Source organism: Podarcis liolepis, assembly GCF_965112155.1.
Source record: "Podarcis liolepis genome assembly, chromosome: 9".
Lineage (NCBI taxonomy): Eukaryota > Metazoa > Chordata > Lepidosauria > Squamata > Lacertidae > Podarcis > Podarcis liolepis.
This window is the reverse complement of record NC_139564.1, coordinates 69093309-69107749: the sequence shown is the minus strand read 5'-3', so window position 1 is coordinate 69107749 and position 14441 is coordinate 69093309. Positions and strand designations below refer to the sequence as shown.

Here is a 14441-nt window from a genome sequence, read left to right as displayed (position 1 = left end):
GTTCTGCCACTGCTTGAAGGCAATAAAAGCTATAAAAATGCCAGACAGAAATTCATGAGCAGTGTTTGTCATAGTAGAGTAAATGTGGCAATAGACAATGCATTCTTAACATTACTTAGTGAAACCCAGTTTAGTCTTGCTTTGCTCAGCCATAAAAATCAAGTATGCTAGCTTTCTATTTAAGTATAAATGTTCAGTATATTACATAGTTTAAAGGTAAAAGTACAGGTATCCCTGACTGTTAGGTCCAGTCGCGGACGACTCAGGGGTTGCTCGCTCATCTCGCTTTATTGGCCGAGGGAGCCGGCGTACAACCTCTGGGTCATGTGGCCAGCATGACAAAGCTGCTTCTGGCAAACCAGAGCAGCGCACGGAAATGCCGTCTACCTTTCCGCTGGAGCAGTACCTATTTATCTACTTGCACTTTGACGTGGTTTTGAACTGTTAGGTGGGCAGGAGCTGGGACCGAGCAATGGGAGCTCACCCCATTGCAGGGATTTGAACCGCTGACCTTCTGATCGGCAAGCCCTAGGCTCTGTGGTTTAGACCACAGCTCCACCCGCGTCCCTTATATAGTTTACATGGAAGTAAAAATAAGGATTAATGAATTGAACTTGCAGCATCCATTTATTGCAACACAGCACTTCTAGGTAAAATTGGGACCTACAAGCTATATGGCAACATTATCCATAGTTCAGAGCTGCTTCCATTTCCTTATTGGGATTTGTCACAACTGCTTTGGCTATGCAGGTGTTTATTGTAACAAATATTGTGGAGGGCAAATGGCAGGTGCTAAATCCTCAGCACATCCCAGCATGTGTGTCCCTCAGCGTCTTAGGAAGCACATGTTTTATTTATTCATTACAGTTTTTAGCCTCCAAGGAAGTTCTTGCTGACATACACAAGGGCTTGAATCTTGAGTACCATGAGCAGAAGGAAGTCAAATAGGGGCCTTTTTCATCCCCTGTCCCTACACCACCTGCGCCCTCCAAAAATCCTCTCTAGAGGCCTCTGCTTGGGCGAGGTCCCTTTGCCAATTTTGGCCAATACACACCTCCCCAAGCAATCTCCCAAGCCCCATTCTATACTATTCAGGAGGGGGTCCCCAACCCTCTACAGAGGCTTTGGGGGTACAGGTAGCTGCAGAAAGGAGTGGGGTGTAGGTGATGAACTCCCCTTCCGCGAACGGCGTGCTATTCTTAATATTCAGAATGCATGGTAGGGTTCTCATTCTGATTTTCCATCCTGAGCAAGCCTTTCTAGCTTCAGCAAATTTGCTGCGTTGTATGCCTTCTGACTGTCCTGAGTTTATTTTCTTCCTCCCTTAATCTCTCTAGAAAGCATTTCTGTAAATAATGAAGGCACTGGACACTGGGAAAACTTGATTTTAGGGGCAGGAATATATATACAGTGGTACCTCGGAAGTTGAACGGAATTTGTTCCGGAAGTCCGTTCGACTTCCAAAAGTTTCGGAAGCCGCATCAGGCGTTCAGGTTCCAAAGAACGTTCACAAACCGGAACACTCACTTCCGGGTTTGCTGCGTTTGGGAGCCAAAATGTTCACAACCAAGGTACGACTGTATACATATTAAAGCTTGGCAGGCAGATTTTTAGAGAGAAAAAACAAGTAGTCTAAATTTTATTTTTGATGATTTACCCATTAGCCCATGGCGAGGGTATCAAAAAGCTATACGGATCATTGAAACCCCATCACTTGATGCCTTAGTATCCTGCTCACCCCAGCCTAGGTTTTCAAATTTCACTAGGCTCTGGCCATTTTTAGGTTTATTTCAACAGCAATATAAGAAGGAAATTGCTTTTTAAATTTTCCTTTTTCACTTTTTGCTTATTTAATAGAAAAACTAAAACAAAATAAGCATATACATCAGGCTGTCTTAAATTCCTACTTCTACTTCTAAAAACACAAATTTCTTTCATGTCTTTATTATGAGGCCAGGCAGGCACGTTTTATGCATTGTTGTACTAGGAGCACTGTAGAATTTGCTTTCTTAGATTAAATTATAAAGAGAGATCAACTACTATTAGTAGAAAGGCATACATGTGGGCAGCAGCCTCTTCTTTAATCTGAGCTAGTGAACTGCAATTGAAGAACTAACTCTGCACATGGGAACTTAAATATATATATGTTTGACTGGGGAAAGCAAGAGTACTATGAAAATGTCCACGATCAAAGAAGAGAAAACTCTAAAACACATTGATGAAAAATAGGAAACGATGTAGCATGGAAGTAGGTGTGTGTCTGTGTGTGTGTGTGTGTGTGTGTGTGTGTGTGTCTCCCCACTTCTCTATAATAGGCCTCAAACAGAATGATAGATATTGCAGAGTTAAATTGCAAACTCAAAAGGGTTTAGTCTCTGCTAGTTATGATTTTAAAAAATAAATTTAAATAGGTATGTCTGTTACTTGAAAATAGTTTCTAAATTAGTGTGCTTGTGGTCAATAAAAAGTGGGTGAGGAGAGAACCGTGTACTGAGCTTCAGTACGTGGAAATGGTGGAATAAAAATGTAATAAAGTGCTGCAGGACAGGGAGAATAAAATATTTTTTAAAACTATGAAAATGGTACACAAACATATATGTCAGCCTTTCTGATCTCTTTCCTCTGTTAGCTTGGTGACGTGATGGTTGATATTGCAAGTAACATAATGCTAGCTGATGAACGCATTCTGTGGATGGCACAGAGGGAAGCTAAAGCTTGTACCCGAATTGTACAGTGCTTGCAGAAGATTGCTACATACCGGCTAGCCAATGGAGCTCAGGTTTACTCAACGGTAGGAAATGACACTTTTTATTCGTTGATAAGCACCGCTTTATTTAAATAGTAGATTATTTTTAATGGAAGCTATTCAACTATGTAGGAACAGAACATTTGGAATTTTGAAAGGAAATTGTGTACTTTAACTGGTTTAAATTACCACTATATAGCAGGTTTCAGACATATCTCTCTCTGTTTGTATGTGTCCATCTATCTATTTGTATCTTTGTTTTCTACAGTATTCTCCAAATATTGCCGTGGAAGCTTATGTAATAAAAGGAACTAGCTTCACCGGAATGACCTGCACTGTGTTCCAGAAAGTAGCGGCAGCAGACCGCACAGGACTTCCTGAATATGGACGAAGAGATCTGGATGGAAGCCTTGATAAGCAACTGGGCTTTAAGTGCAATGTCTCAAATACATTGTCAAGCCTGGCACTTAAGGTTAGATTAAGTGTGTGTGTGTGTGTGTGTGTGTGAGAGAGAGAGAGAGAGAGAGAGAGAGAGAATGAATGTGTGTTTGAGGCAATTTATATATTCAGCAGGAAAGCTTTGTTTAAAATATTCTACTTCATGCGCGCACACAAAAGTACACTAACTATTTTGGGGAGAAGGCTAGGCCAAACCCATTCCCCTTGGTAGGCTAATTTTCTTTGAGGGAGGTCCCACCCATCCCTTTTGCAGACTGAAATGTACAGCTCAGGAATAGCTTGATCACTTGATTCTGTTGAATATACAGAGTTTGTGTTTGATGCTTGCTAAGCTGACCCTAAAGAAATTATATTGTATAGATGAAGGTGTAAAACAGCTTCCTGTGTCCCTAAGCTATTGGTCCATTTAGCTCAGTATTGTCTCTTCAATGACTGGCAGTGACTCTCCATGGTTTCGGGTAGGAGTTTTTCCCAGCCCTGCTTTGAGATTACGTAAAAAGTGTATTTTGAGATACAGAGAGAAAGTCCAACTTAACTGGCAGATGGAATTCTTAAAAGTTTTAACAGACAACACAAGGATTTTCTTCCACACTGTCTATGGAATTTTCTTCCTTTATCCTTTATCATTCCTTTAGAATTATATTTTTCGCCCCATAGGGCGCACCTAGTTTTTTTTTTTTTAGGGGGGGGAAATAAAGAAAAAAAATTATCCCCCCCCCAGGCGCGGGGCTGGGGCGGGGGAAGCCCGAGCTTTCCCCGCCCCCAGCCCCCAGAACAGGCTGCTATCCGCAAGCCTAGGGAGCCCGCGGGAAGTCGCGCCGGTCTCCCCAGGCTTGTGGATATCTGCCTGAAGGCTTCGGGGTGCAGGCATCTCTCTTCGGGATGCAGGCAACTCTGCAAACCAGGTCAGGGAATAGCAGGATGGCGGTGCTCCGCCTCCCCGCTGTCCCCCGAGTTTGTGGGGCTTCCTGATATCTGCACGAAGCCCGGGGCGTGCTGTGCAGCGCACCCCAGGCTTCGGGATGCAGGCTGCTATCTGCAAGCCTTGGGAGCCTGACGGGAACTCCCGCAGAGCTCCCAAGGCTTGCGGATAGCTTCCTGAAACCTGGAGAGCGAGAGGGGTCCGTGTGCACCGACCCCTCGCGCTCTCCAGGCTTCAGCGAAAGCCTGCATTCACCCCATAGGACACACACACATTTCCCCTTCATTTTTGGAGGGAGAAAAGGTGCGTCCTATAGGGCGAAAAATACTGTATGTTCTCTTCCATGAGCTGGAAGTGAGGGGAGCTATAACCGGGAACTACTATTCTCAATTTACTTTTCACATCTACAATTGCTTCTCCTAATAGAATATGTGGATAATTTATTTGAATATGGTTAACCCTTCCATGTGCTCAGGAGGCTTCAGACATTGCTTAGTCAGGTCACGGCAAGCTAACCTCATGGAAGCAATTCCTCACAAAAGAAATGATGTTTTGACAGGCACACCCCTGAGCACGCATTAAGGAAAGGAAACTCAGTGCTGAGGGATGGAGGGAACAACATATCAAAGCAGAGATAGGAAGCATTGTCTTTTGTTTCAGTATTAACACCACATGTCTGTTTTGCAGAACACAATTGTGGAGGCCTCAATACAACTTCCACCTGCCCTTTTTTCACACAAGCACAAAAGAGAGATCAGGCCAGCAGATGACGCTGTCTACAAGCTTCAACTTATTGCATTTCGCAATGGGAAACTTTTCCCAACAACAGGGAATTCAACAACTTTAGCTGTGGATAGAAAACGCCTTACAGTGGTCACGCCGGTTATCCTCACCAAATTAGGTGTGTTTCAAGCAAATTATCTGTTCCGAGAACTTGCGCCTCTGTCTTTGTCTTTAATCGTAACTGTCAGTGCTTCAGTTTGCGTGTAATAAGATAAAATCCCATTTTCTTTCTTTATAACCAAACAAGATGGTTTGAGTCTGCCCCATCAACACACTCCTATCAATGTGACATTGCGGCGCATTGCGCATGGAGCAGATGCTGTTGCAGTGCAGTGGGACTTTGATTTGCTGAATGGGCAAGGAGGATGGAAATCTGATGGATGTCACATTCTTTCTTCAGATGAAAACGTCACTACTATACAGTGCTACTCACTCAGTAACTATGCAGTACTGATGGTATGTGAGCTGTTCATTTTATCCAAATTTATGTGGTTAATATGTTTTTCTATCATAGGTGAAAAGTTTTCATTTATTTAAAGAAATTCTGTGCCTCCTTTGGAGACCGTGCCTTCCTAAGGCAACTTAGAAAACGTTAGTTTCATATACATGGCAGAAATATTGAGGTGATTATGGGCAAAACACAGCCCAGCCTTTGCAAATTGGAAGAGGGGTTATCATTTTCTTATGTGGGGTAATCTGTGCTACAATTCACTAACACAGGTATGTGTGGACAAGTGAGTCCCCAAAATACAGTGGTACCTCTGGTTACCAACGCTTCAGGTTACGAACTCCACTAACCCAGAAGTAGCTGCTCCTGGTTGTGAACTTCGCCCAGGATGCAAACGGAAATCGCTCATCAGAGGTGCGTGTGCAGCGGGAGGCCCCATTAGTGAAAGAACGGATAAGAATGGTTTCAGCTTAAGAACGGACCTCTGGAACGAATTAAGTTTGTAACCAGAGGTGCCACTGTATTTGACAACCACTAGCTCACAAACTATTTGCAAGGCTGCCCTCAGTCTTAATGTACCTTAACAAGCTTCATGATAATTAAGAATAGAATAATAAAGCATTTTGGACACTGACACCACTATTGTAACAACAGATAACGAAAAATGACTGGAAGAATCAGAAATCGGGAAGACGAAAATTTTAATAAGGAATGGGGAAAATACATAAGTTATCTTAAAAACCATTGTAATCATTAGTAGGATTAGAATAATACTTATAGTTTAATGTTGAATTTTGGATATAATGAAGATGTAAAAGATTTGGATTATTATAAAAGATGCAGGAGGAAATGATTAGCAATAGGACCCACAAAGAGGAGGAGGGGAGGCCAGGAGATTCTTTGGAATCTTATTTTTATGTTGGCTGTTGGATAATTGATTGTAAAATTTTAAACTGAAACACTAAATAAAAATTAAAAAAAAAATAAGGAAAAAGAAACAATAAGTTTCAAGTAGTTTATAAGTATCCAGGTTCTTTTTTAAGATTTTGATTATGGAGTATATTTTCTATTTTGTCTTTGGATACTCATTATCAGTGCGTCTTATAGTTTGTGTATGATAGTTTTCTCTTTGAAGCCCTTACATAAGTAAAGATAAAAGAAATCTATTTTTGAACTGGTGGTATTGACAGGTATTTTTTTAAAAAGTTAAATCAATATAATCCCACAACTGAACATTCTTACTCTTTGATTCTTGCAATTACACCTAATCCTTCTATGTAAAGGAACAGCCTGCTTGCAAAAAAAAGAAGAAAAAGAAAGGAGGAAACATTTCTTACTGTTCGGTTTATATTTAAAGAGGGAATCAGTTTCAAGTAAAATATAACTGTGCCACCTGGAGGAACAAAAATAAATATTACGTTACCTTCTCTGACAAAGATCCATTCATATGAATAAAATTTGACAAGAGTGTTAACCTAGTTAATTTTAGGAGAGTGTCAGCTACCCCTCAGTTGTTAACATTACTTCATAAATTTGGCCGTTATATTGTGCTGAGCGACTCCTGCAGCCTCAGTATTTTCCCCCTTTATCTGCACTATGAACCAGTCTTCTCTTTAAGGACTCCTGATCAAGGTCTAGAACTGAGAACTCCCAAAGGAGCTCAAGTGGGAAGACTGTTCTGACTGTGCTCAGATGTTCTGCTGTTCTTTTAACGGTTTCATGGGGCAGTTGTGATTATAACAATCCTTACACCAAATACAGCTATAAATATAATTAATCATTTGCATCGTCTTGTCTTTCAGGATTTGACAGGGTATGCCCAGGCAGTTGACCTCTTACATCCAGTTATCTATGCCTCAGCTGTGATTCTCTTGATGTGCCTCCTGATGATCAAAGTTAGCTACCTATACCATCACAGGTATCAAGTTTTTTGAATTCATACTGTCCTATCTAGACAAAACGCAAGTAATTAGTCTCGGGTTACTATGTGTACACAGCAGTCCAGCACCAGAAATATAGACTCATGTTAAATTAGTAGGTGATGTCGGTTAGTTTGCTTCAAAGTATCAGGTAGCTGGATAATGGAATGGCATGCCTATCAACCACCTTTTCATAAGTTCATACCAATAAGAGTAGAATCTAGTCCAGATTCAGTCTCAATCTGTGTTATATATTTCAACTTGCAGTGCTGTTTCAAACATAGCTTTGGTAATCTCTGGGAGAACCACTCTTTCTGCGTTTACATGTATTGCCTGCTACAATCTACACTTAAAGGAGTTGTTTTCTTTAAGGGGTTCAAATTCCCCCCTCCAACCAAAACAAAATGAGTAATCTGAGTAAAAAATGAGTAAAACAACTTCCTTACAGGAAGCTACTGCATTCTGGTCCGCCGTTAGATGATGTATAAATTAGTGGGACAGCTTTTTCATATGGCTCAACAGAACTACAGTGGTACCTCAGGTTACATACACTTCAGGTTACAGACTCCGCTAACCCAAAAATAGTACCTCGGGTTAAGAACTTTGCTTCAGGATGAGAACAGAAATCGTGCTTTGGCAGCGCGGCGGCAGCAGGAGGCCCCATTAGCTAAAGTGGTTCTTCAGGTTAAGAACAGTTTCAGGTTAAGAACGGACCTCTGGAACGAATTAAGTACTTAACCCGAGGTACCACTGTAAAACCAAATAGCTTACCAAATAGCAGGCAAATTATGGAACATAGATTAACATCAGAATGGTAAATTTTCTGATTTATGCTACAGTTCTAATAATTTAGCCCAGTGTACTTAAATAAACCTTGGGGTTTCTTGGAAAATTCAGAGAGATCTCAGTAAGAGAGTAGTAATGACAAGGAAGCTTTCCTGAAAGTGCAGCTGTTAGCTACATTTAGGGAGCACTCTGTTCACATTGGTTGATAAGGCTGAATAGCCATGACGGCTGTGGAAAGCATTCCATGAAGGTGCAAAGTATTTAAATACTGATTTAGCTGTTAATGCTATATCCAGATACGTTTCCTTCCTCCAGATGCATTTCCTAGGGAGGGCATTCTGTGATTTGGCGTTGCGGAATTCAGTTTTCATCATAAAGGTCCACATAGATTCAGGTTGATGCAACTAGCATGATTCTGGTTAAAAATATATGCTTGTATAATTGAACATTTGAGCATTTGTATGAAGAATTGCTTTGCTTCTGTTGTTTAACAGTGTCATCAGGATCAGCCTTAAAAGTTGGCACATGTTAGTTAACCTCAGCTTTCATATTTTCCTGACATGTGTGATGTTTGTTGGAGGCATTACCCAGAGCAAGAATGCTAGCATCTGCCAAGCAGTAAGTTAAACTGTGTGTTGAGAAAACTAAGAAAAGAAATAGTAATAAAGAGCTCAGGGGTGGGGGCAATGATTTTGTCAAGAGCTGCTGGGCGTTTTCCCCTGGAGAAATATTAAAATTTGACAGTTTCCTGTTGCCATCTTATAGAGAACTGCTAAAGCGGAAACAAATGTACAATTCTGGAATTTTGTTTCAAAGTATAATTTATTGAGGAATGCATTATCTAGACCAGTGGTTTTCAAATTTTCTCCCCTCAGAGAACTTTTCCCATATAAATTTCCCATATAAATAATTCCTGATCAGAGGATTTGGGAACGTGTTCAAGAATGCACATCCAGTCAAGCACACACAATAATATATACATTGCAGGGAAAGCTGCTTTCACGGTTTTTCATTTGCTGTTTCTGAGATTATTGCGGGCCCCTAAGGACACCATCCCAGTGATAATATAATCCACACAAAAAGCACTGATCTAGAATTTAATCCAGTCAGGAACCATGCCCATTAGCATTCCAGGTAAGTGGCTTCAGGAACTCTTCATGAAGCGATTTGTACTTTAGTGCCGATATACAAACACAATGTTGTAAATGCACTTTCCCATGTATACCAGTATAAAGTAATGCACGTACCAACTTCGGCAAAGCAAGGCATAGTTGGAAGCAAACCCATCAAATGGTTCATTAAAGTTAAATGAGTAGGTGGCCTCTCAGAAACTGCAGCCTTTCAGCCAATTTGTATGTTTCCTGGGAATTATATGTTATGTTTTGAACAGCCTGTTTTCTTAATGAGTGGGGTGTATAGTTGTCGTCCTCTTTCTTACTAGCGGTTATAAGGGCGTTAAACGATCATTACAAAACAAGTTGTCCAACCAAGAGTTAATAATTAACTTGCCATAATTAAGCAAGTAGGTATTGGCTTAAGTTGGTAAGTAGGTTGTGGAAGAAGTGTTTGAGTGCCTGTGTGTGTTAAACATACAAATAGACCGTATCTCTCTTAAGGGAATGCCTTAATTGTCTTATTGTATATTTTCCAGGTTGGGATAATTCTGCACTATTCTACACTTGCCACGTTACTGTGGACAGGAGTCACTTCTAGAAACATCTATAAGCAAGTCACTAGGAAGGCAAAGAGGTGTCAAGATCCTGACGAACCGCCCCTACCTCCTAGGCCAATGCTTAGGTAAGAAATATTATTGTTCAGCTTCTGCTTAAATTAGTGTGTTGTTCTTGGGATTTCCCTACTTTGAATGGAACTCAGCAAGTTCTAGGTGAATATTAGTGAAAGACTGAGGAACATAAAAATGACCAACATGCTTAGAGCATCTCCATGGGTGGCAAGTTGGGGGAGAGTAGCTTGTTGTTCTAGTGGTGGTCAAGATGAGATCAGAAAGCATATGTAAATATTTTAGGTTGACTTACTCCCTTCATTGTTTATGATTTACAAGCTAATGAAGATTATTTTTATTTATTATTTTAGAAGATTTCAGTTCCAGGATAGCGTATAGTAAATATATAAATAACAGTAAATAAGCAAAACGCTACAGGAATAAGACAGAAAAAGGAGCAGTTAAAGCCATGAAATTAAGCAGAATGGATAAAACTGTATTCAAGCCAACTTCCATTATATGCTAAAACAGGTTGCAAACTGGATAAAGTCTTGGTGTGCACTTCACCATAAATCAGAGGGGTTTTTTAGGGGGGGGGGAGCGTATTCGCTTTCTTCTAGCTTTAATTGGGGAGATCACCCAATTGGCTTCAAACCCTATTGGCTTCAGTAGAAGACTTTGTAATCTGTTTGCAGCTGAAAGGGCTTTGAAGGTGCCACAAAGAGCCTTGCTTTCTTTTCGCATTCAAAATCCCTTCTGTCAAGGGTTCAAAATGTGTGTTTAATATTTCATACAGATGTTTCAGCCATTGTCCATTAAACTAGTTTAATCTGGCTTTGTCCACAAGGTGGCAGAAACTGATCAGTTTCCCCCCCAAAATTGAATGGAGCTTTATAGCCTCGTTGTGTTAATTTGTCATACAAAATATTTTTTCTCTTGCATGCCTAAGAGAGCACAAGAAGTAAAATCCATTTGGAATATTCCTTGTATAGCCCTGCTTTTGAAGGAGCTGGGGCGGACACCTTAGCTCAGTAGCAGACCACATGCTTTCTGGGCAGGATCAGGAAGCAAGTGATGGGAAAGACTCTCACTTGACATCATGCAGAACGACTGCTAGTCAGAGTGGGCCAGTACCTGACATTGGGAGGAGAACGTTCTCGCACCACTTGCACATCCCTCTCTATCCTGAATCTAGGCAAGCAAGATGCATTATTTTATTTTATTTATTTATATTTATATTTATACCCCGCCCTCCCCAGCCAAGACCGGGCTCAGGGCGGCTAACAACCAATAATAAAAACAAGTTGATTAAAATACAATTTAAAAAACAAGATTAAAATACAACATCAAAACATTAGGATGCAGCCTCTTCACAGGAGTAGAAAGGAAAAAGAAAGAGGGGGAGGGAATCTAAGCCAAAGGCCAGGTGGAACAACTCTGTCTTACAGGCCCTGCGGAAAGAAATCAGATCCTGCAGGGCCCTGGTCTCATGAGACAGAGCGTTCCACCAGGCTTATTATCAGAGTTTGATACATGCCAGCCAGCCAGAAAAAACAAACCAAGGAAGGTGCAAAGCAGTCAGAGAGCAGTGGGGGTGGAGGAAGGGAGGCCTGCTTTCGACCAGCAAGTCTGGGGTTCCCCAACCCTGGTCTGAGAAAGCCAAACCCCTTCCTTCTCCCAACCCCATCCTCTCTCATCCATGCCTTGAGACTACACTGGTGCATCTATCTAGCTGGTCCCGCACGTGGCTCTGGTGAAACAGCTACCTTAAAGTCCCTGCCGTTCAGCTTTCTACTGAACAACCAACATTTAAACTTTTTTTGGGGGGGGGGGGATACTGCTTTCCATGTGCTATCCCAGCCTAAGACCTGTGGCCAGCTTTCTAGTCATACTACGGAATTGGAGTGTGCCTTTAATTGTTGTAACCGCTAACTGGCATCTGCTTTGTTTTTTAGGTTCTACCTAATTGGTGGTGGTATCCCTGTGATAGTCTGTGGGATAACAGCTGCTGCAAATATAAGGAATTATGGAAGCAGGCCTCATGCAGCATAGTAAGTATTTGGGTGGATATATTTAACTGAAATTATTATTAAGAGTAACATGAAAGCAGATGCCTTTCTCACATTTTGCTTTTTTTTGTGTGTCTTATTGCAGTTGTTGGATGGCATGGGAACCAAGCTTGGGAGCATTTTATGGACCCTCCAGTTTCATTATATTCGTGAACTGCATGTATTTTCTCAGCATATTTATACAACTGAAGAGGCACCCTGAGCGTAAATTTGAACTTAAAGAGCCAGCTGAGGAGCAGCAGCGTTTAGCTACCAATGAACACAGCGACCTCAACCACCAGGATTCAATGTCTGTGTCGCTGGTCTCCACTTCAGCTTTGGAGAATGAGCACAGCTTCCATGCTCAGCTTCTGGGCGTGAGCCTCACTTTATTTCTTTACGTGGCCCTGTGGATTGTCGGGGCCTTTGCTGTTTCTTTATATTACCCCTTGGATTTGGTATTTAGCTGCTTTTTTGGAGTTGTGTGTTTAACTCTTAGTGGTTTCCTAATAACGCATCATTGCATCAACCGGGAAGATGTCCGGCATGCTTGGATCACAACCTGCTGCCCTGGAAGGAGCACATACTCGGTACAAGTGAACATTCAGCCCTCTTCCAGCGCGAGCGGGGCAAACGGGGAACCTGCCAAGTGCACCAATAGCAGTGCAGAGTCCTCATGCACTAATAAAAGTGCGCCAAGCTTAAAAAATTCTTCTCCGGGCTGTAAGCTGACCAATATACAGGCTGCAGCAGCTCAGTGTCCTGCAGGCCCCTTGGCGCTGAACACAGGCCCTCCACTCGATAACAGCCTTACTGAGCACTCGGTAGACAATGAGATCAAAATGCACGTGGCCCCGTTAGAGGTGCCTTTACGGACAAATGGGCACCCAGGTCGCCATCACAAAAACAGGAGTAAAGGGCATCGTGCCAGCAGGCTAACCGTCTTGCGGGAGTATGCTTACGATGTCCCCACCAGCGTGGAAGGAAGCATCCAAAATGGCATGCCCAAACCCCGCCAAAGTATCAGCGAAGGGCATTCAAGGAGCCGAAGAGCTTATTTGGCCTACAGGGAGCGGCAGTATAACCAGTCTCAGCAAGACAGCAGCGGTGATGCTTGCAGCACTCTTCAGAAAGGACACAGGAATACCGAAAAGACAGTGCCAACCAACTTCAAAAAGGATGTACTTAGGAAGCCCATAGTGGCCGAGCTGGAAGGGCAGCAGAAGTCCTATGGCTTAAATTTGGCTGTCCAGAACGGGCCACTAAAAAGCAGTGCCCAGGATGCGACATTACTGACTGCTGACAGCACTGGCAATATCAGGACTGGGTTATGGAAACATGAAACTACTGTGTAGTGCCACTGGACATTATCCTTGAAAGGATTTAAATGGAACTTTTCTTCCGTGCTATGAATAATTTTCCACAGTTTACAGACATGGGTACGTTGAGCGGGGAGAGTATTGGGTAGGAGAGAGCTGCCATTTTAAAATATTTTATACTTTTTAAAAGTATACCTGTGACATTTTTGCAGGAGATCTGTTACTCCTCTGTGAATCTTTCATTATATGATTCTGTTTTGAGATGCAGAATTGGACAGTATTTTTTTACATGTTAACATTCTCTCTCTTAGGTATGTCCATCACATTTCACTTTTATATTTAAATGTGTAAAATAAATAACTTTCTCTAAAATCCATATGCACAGTATTGGTTCAGACGGTCAGGTGGTGGGGTGTTGTGCCTAAAATCTGACATTACAGTTGCTGAGAAAAGACACACTGCCAAAATGGTAAGTTCTAGGCTGGTGCTTCTATCCAGGACCTCCTTGCACAAGAAAAAAAAATCTATTAAAATGTTTCCAATTCAAAAGTTTAAGGTCCCTGCACATAACACATCCTGATCTATTAGGGTTCTTTATAGAAAGTTGTCTGTGTTCTGTTAAGTTTGTACTGCCTCTCCCTCAACTGCAGAAGACAGCCAGAACTCATGTCATTCAGCACTTCTTCTTGACAAAGTGAGTTTTCATTCAGGCTTATTGTGTTACAGGGGTGCGCAGGGTATTATTTAATTATTTTCACACCACACTTCCATAGGACATACAGCAAGGCTGTGTACAACCTTACACAACATAAAAATAGTGCAACAACAGTAAAAAAACACGAGTGACATGTCAGTAAAAACATCAGTAACATATCAATAAAAACTAGCTGGCAAATGTTTAACATTCAGATTTCCCTTTAGCAATAACTTCAGAGTTATTGGTGAGTGGTGTTTTGAAACTTGAAGTCTGAAACTTGAGATGTTGGCATGATCTACCTGAAGTTGGGATCCAGAGAGCTGTTTTATGCATACCAAATAACTTGGACATGCCTAGAGGGGTTTTGACATTTTTCCTTTCCATGACAGTTCGAAAACGCACCCCTCGATTAAAAAAGTTATTTACTAAAGTGCAAGGGGACTTCTGTGCAAGAAGCATAAGCCCCAAATGTTGGACCCTTTATTATTTTAATTCTTAAGTTTACCCCTTCCTGTCATGAGAGTCTAGAATAGCTATATAAGAAAAATCTAGCATTGAAAACAGGTAGAATCACAAAACGAAACACAACAA

The 14441-nt window shown here is 41.5% G+C and overlaps 1 protein-coding gene across 1 annotated transcript in view; it reads left to right on the top strand.

Moving 5' to 3' along the window:
- Positions 1–13525, top strand: part of ADGRA3 (adhesion G protein-coupled receptor A3) — a 44526-nt gene extending 31001 nt beyond the window's left edge. The window contains exons 11-19 of the mRNA XM_083460430.1: positions 2630–2791; positions 3015–3218; positions 4815–5028; positions 5158–5366; positions 7161–7276; positions 8558–8681; positions 9715–9860; positions 11742–11837; positions 11941–13525. Of these exons, the coding sequence (XP_083316556.1) occupies positions 2630–2791; positions 3015–3218; positions 4815–5028; positions 5158–5366; positions 7161–7276; positions 8558–8681; positions 9715–9860; positions 11742–11837; positions 11941–13189 (2520 nt within the window). The 3' untranslated portion in view covers positions 13190–13525. The remainder of the gene's footprint in view (positions 1–2629; positions 2792–3014; positions 3219–4814; positions 5029–5157; positions 5367–7160; positions 7277–8557; positions 8682–9714; positions 9861–11741; positions 11838–11940) is intronic.
- Positions 13526–14441: the final 916 nt, after the last annotated feature.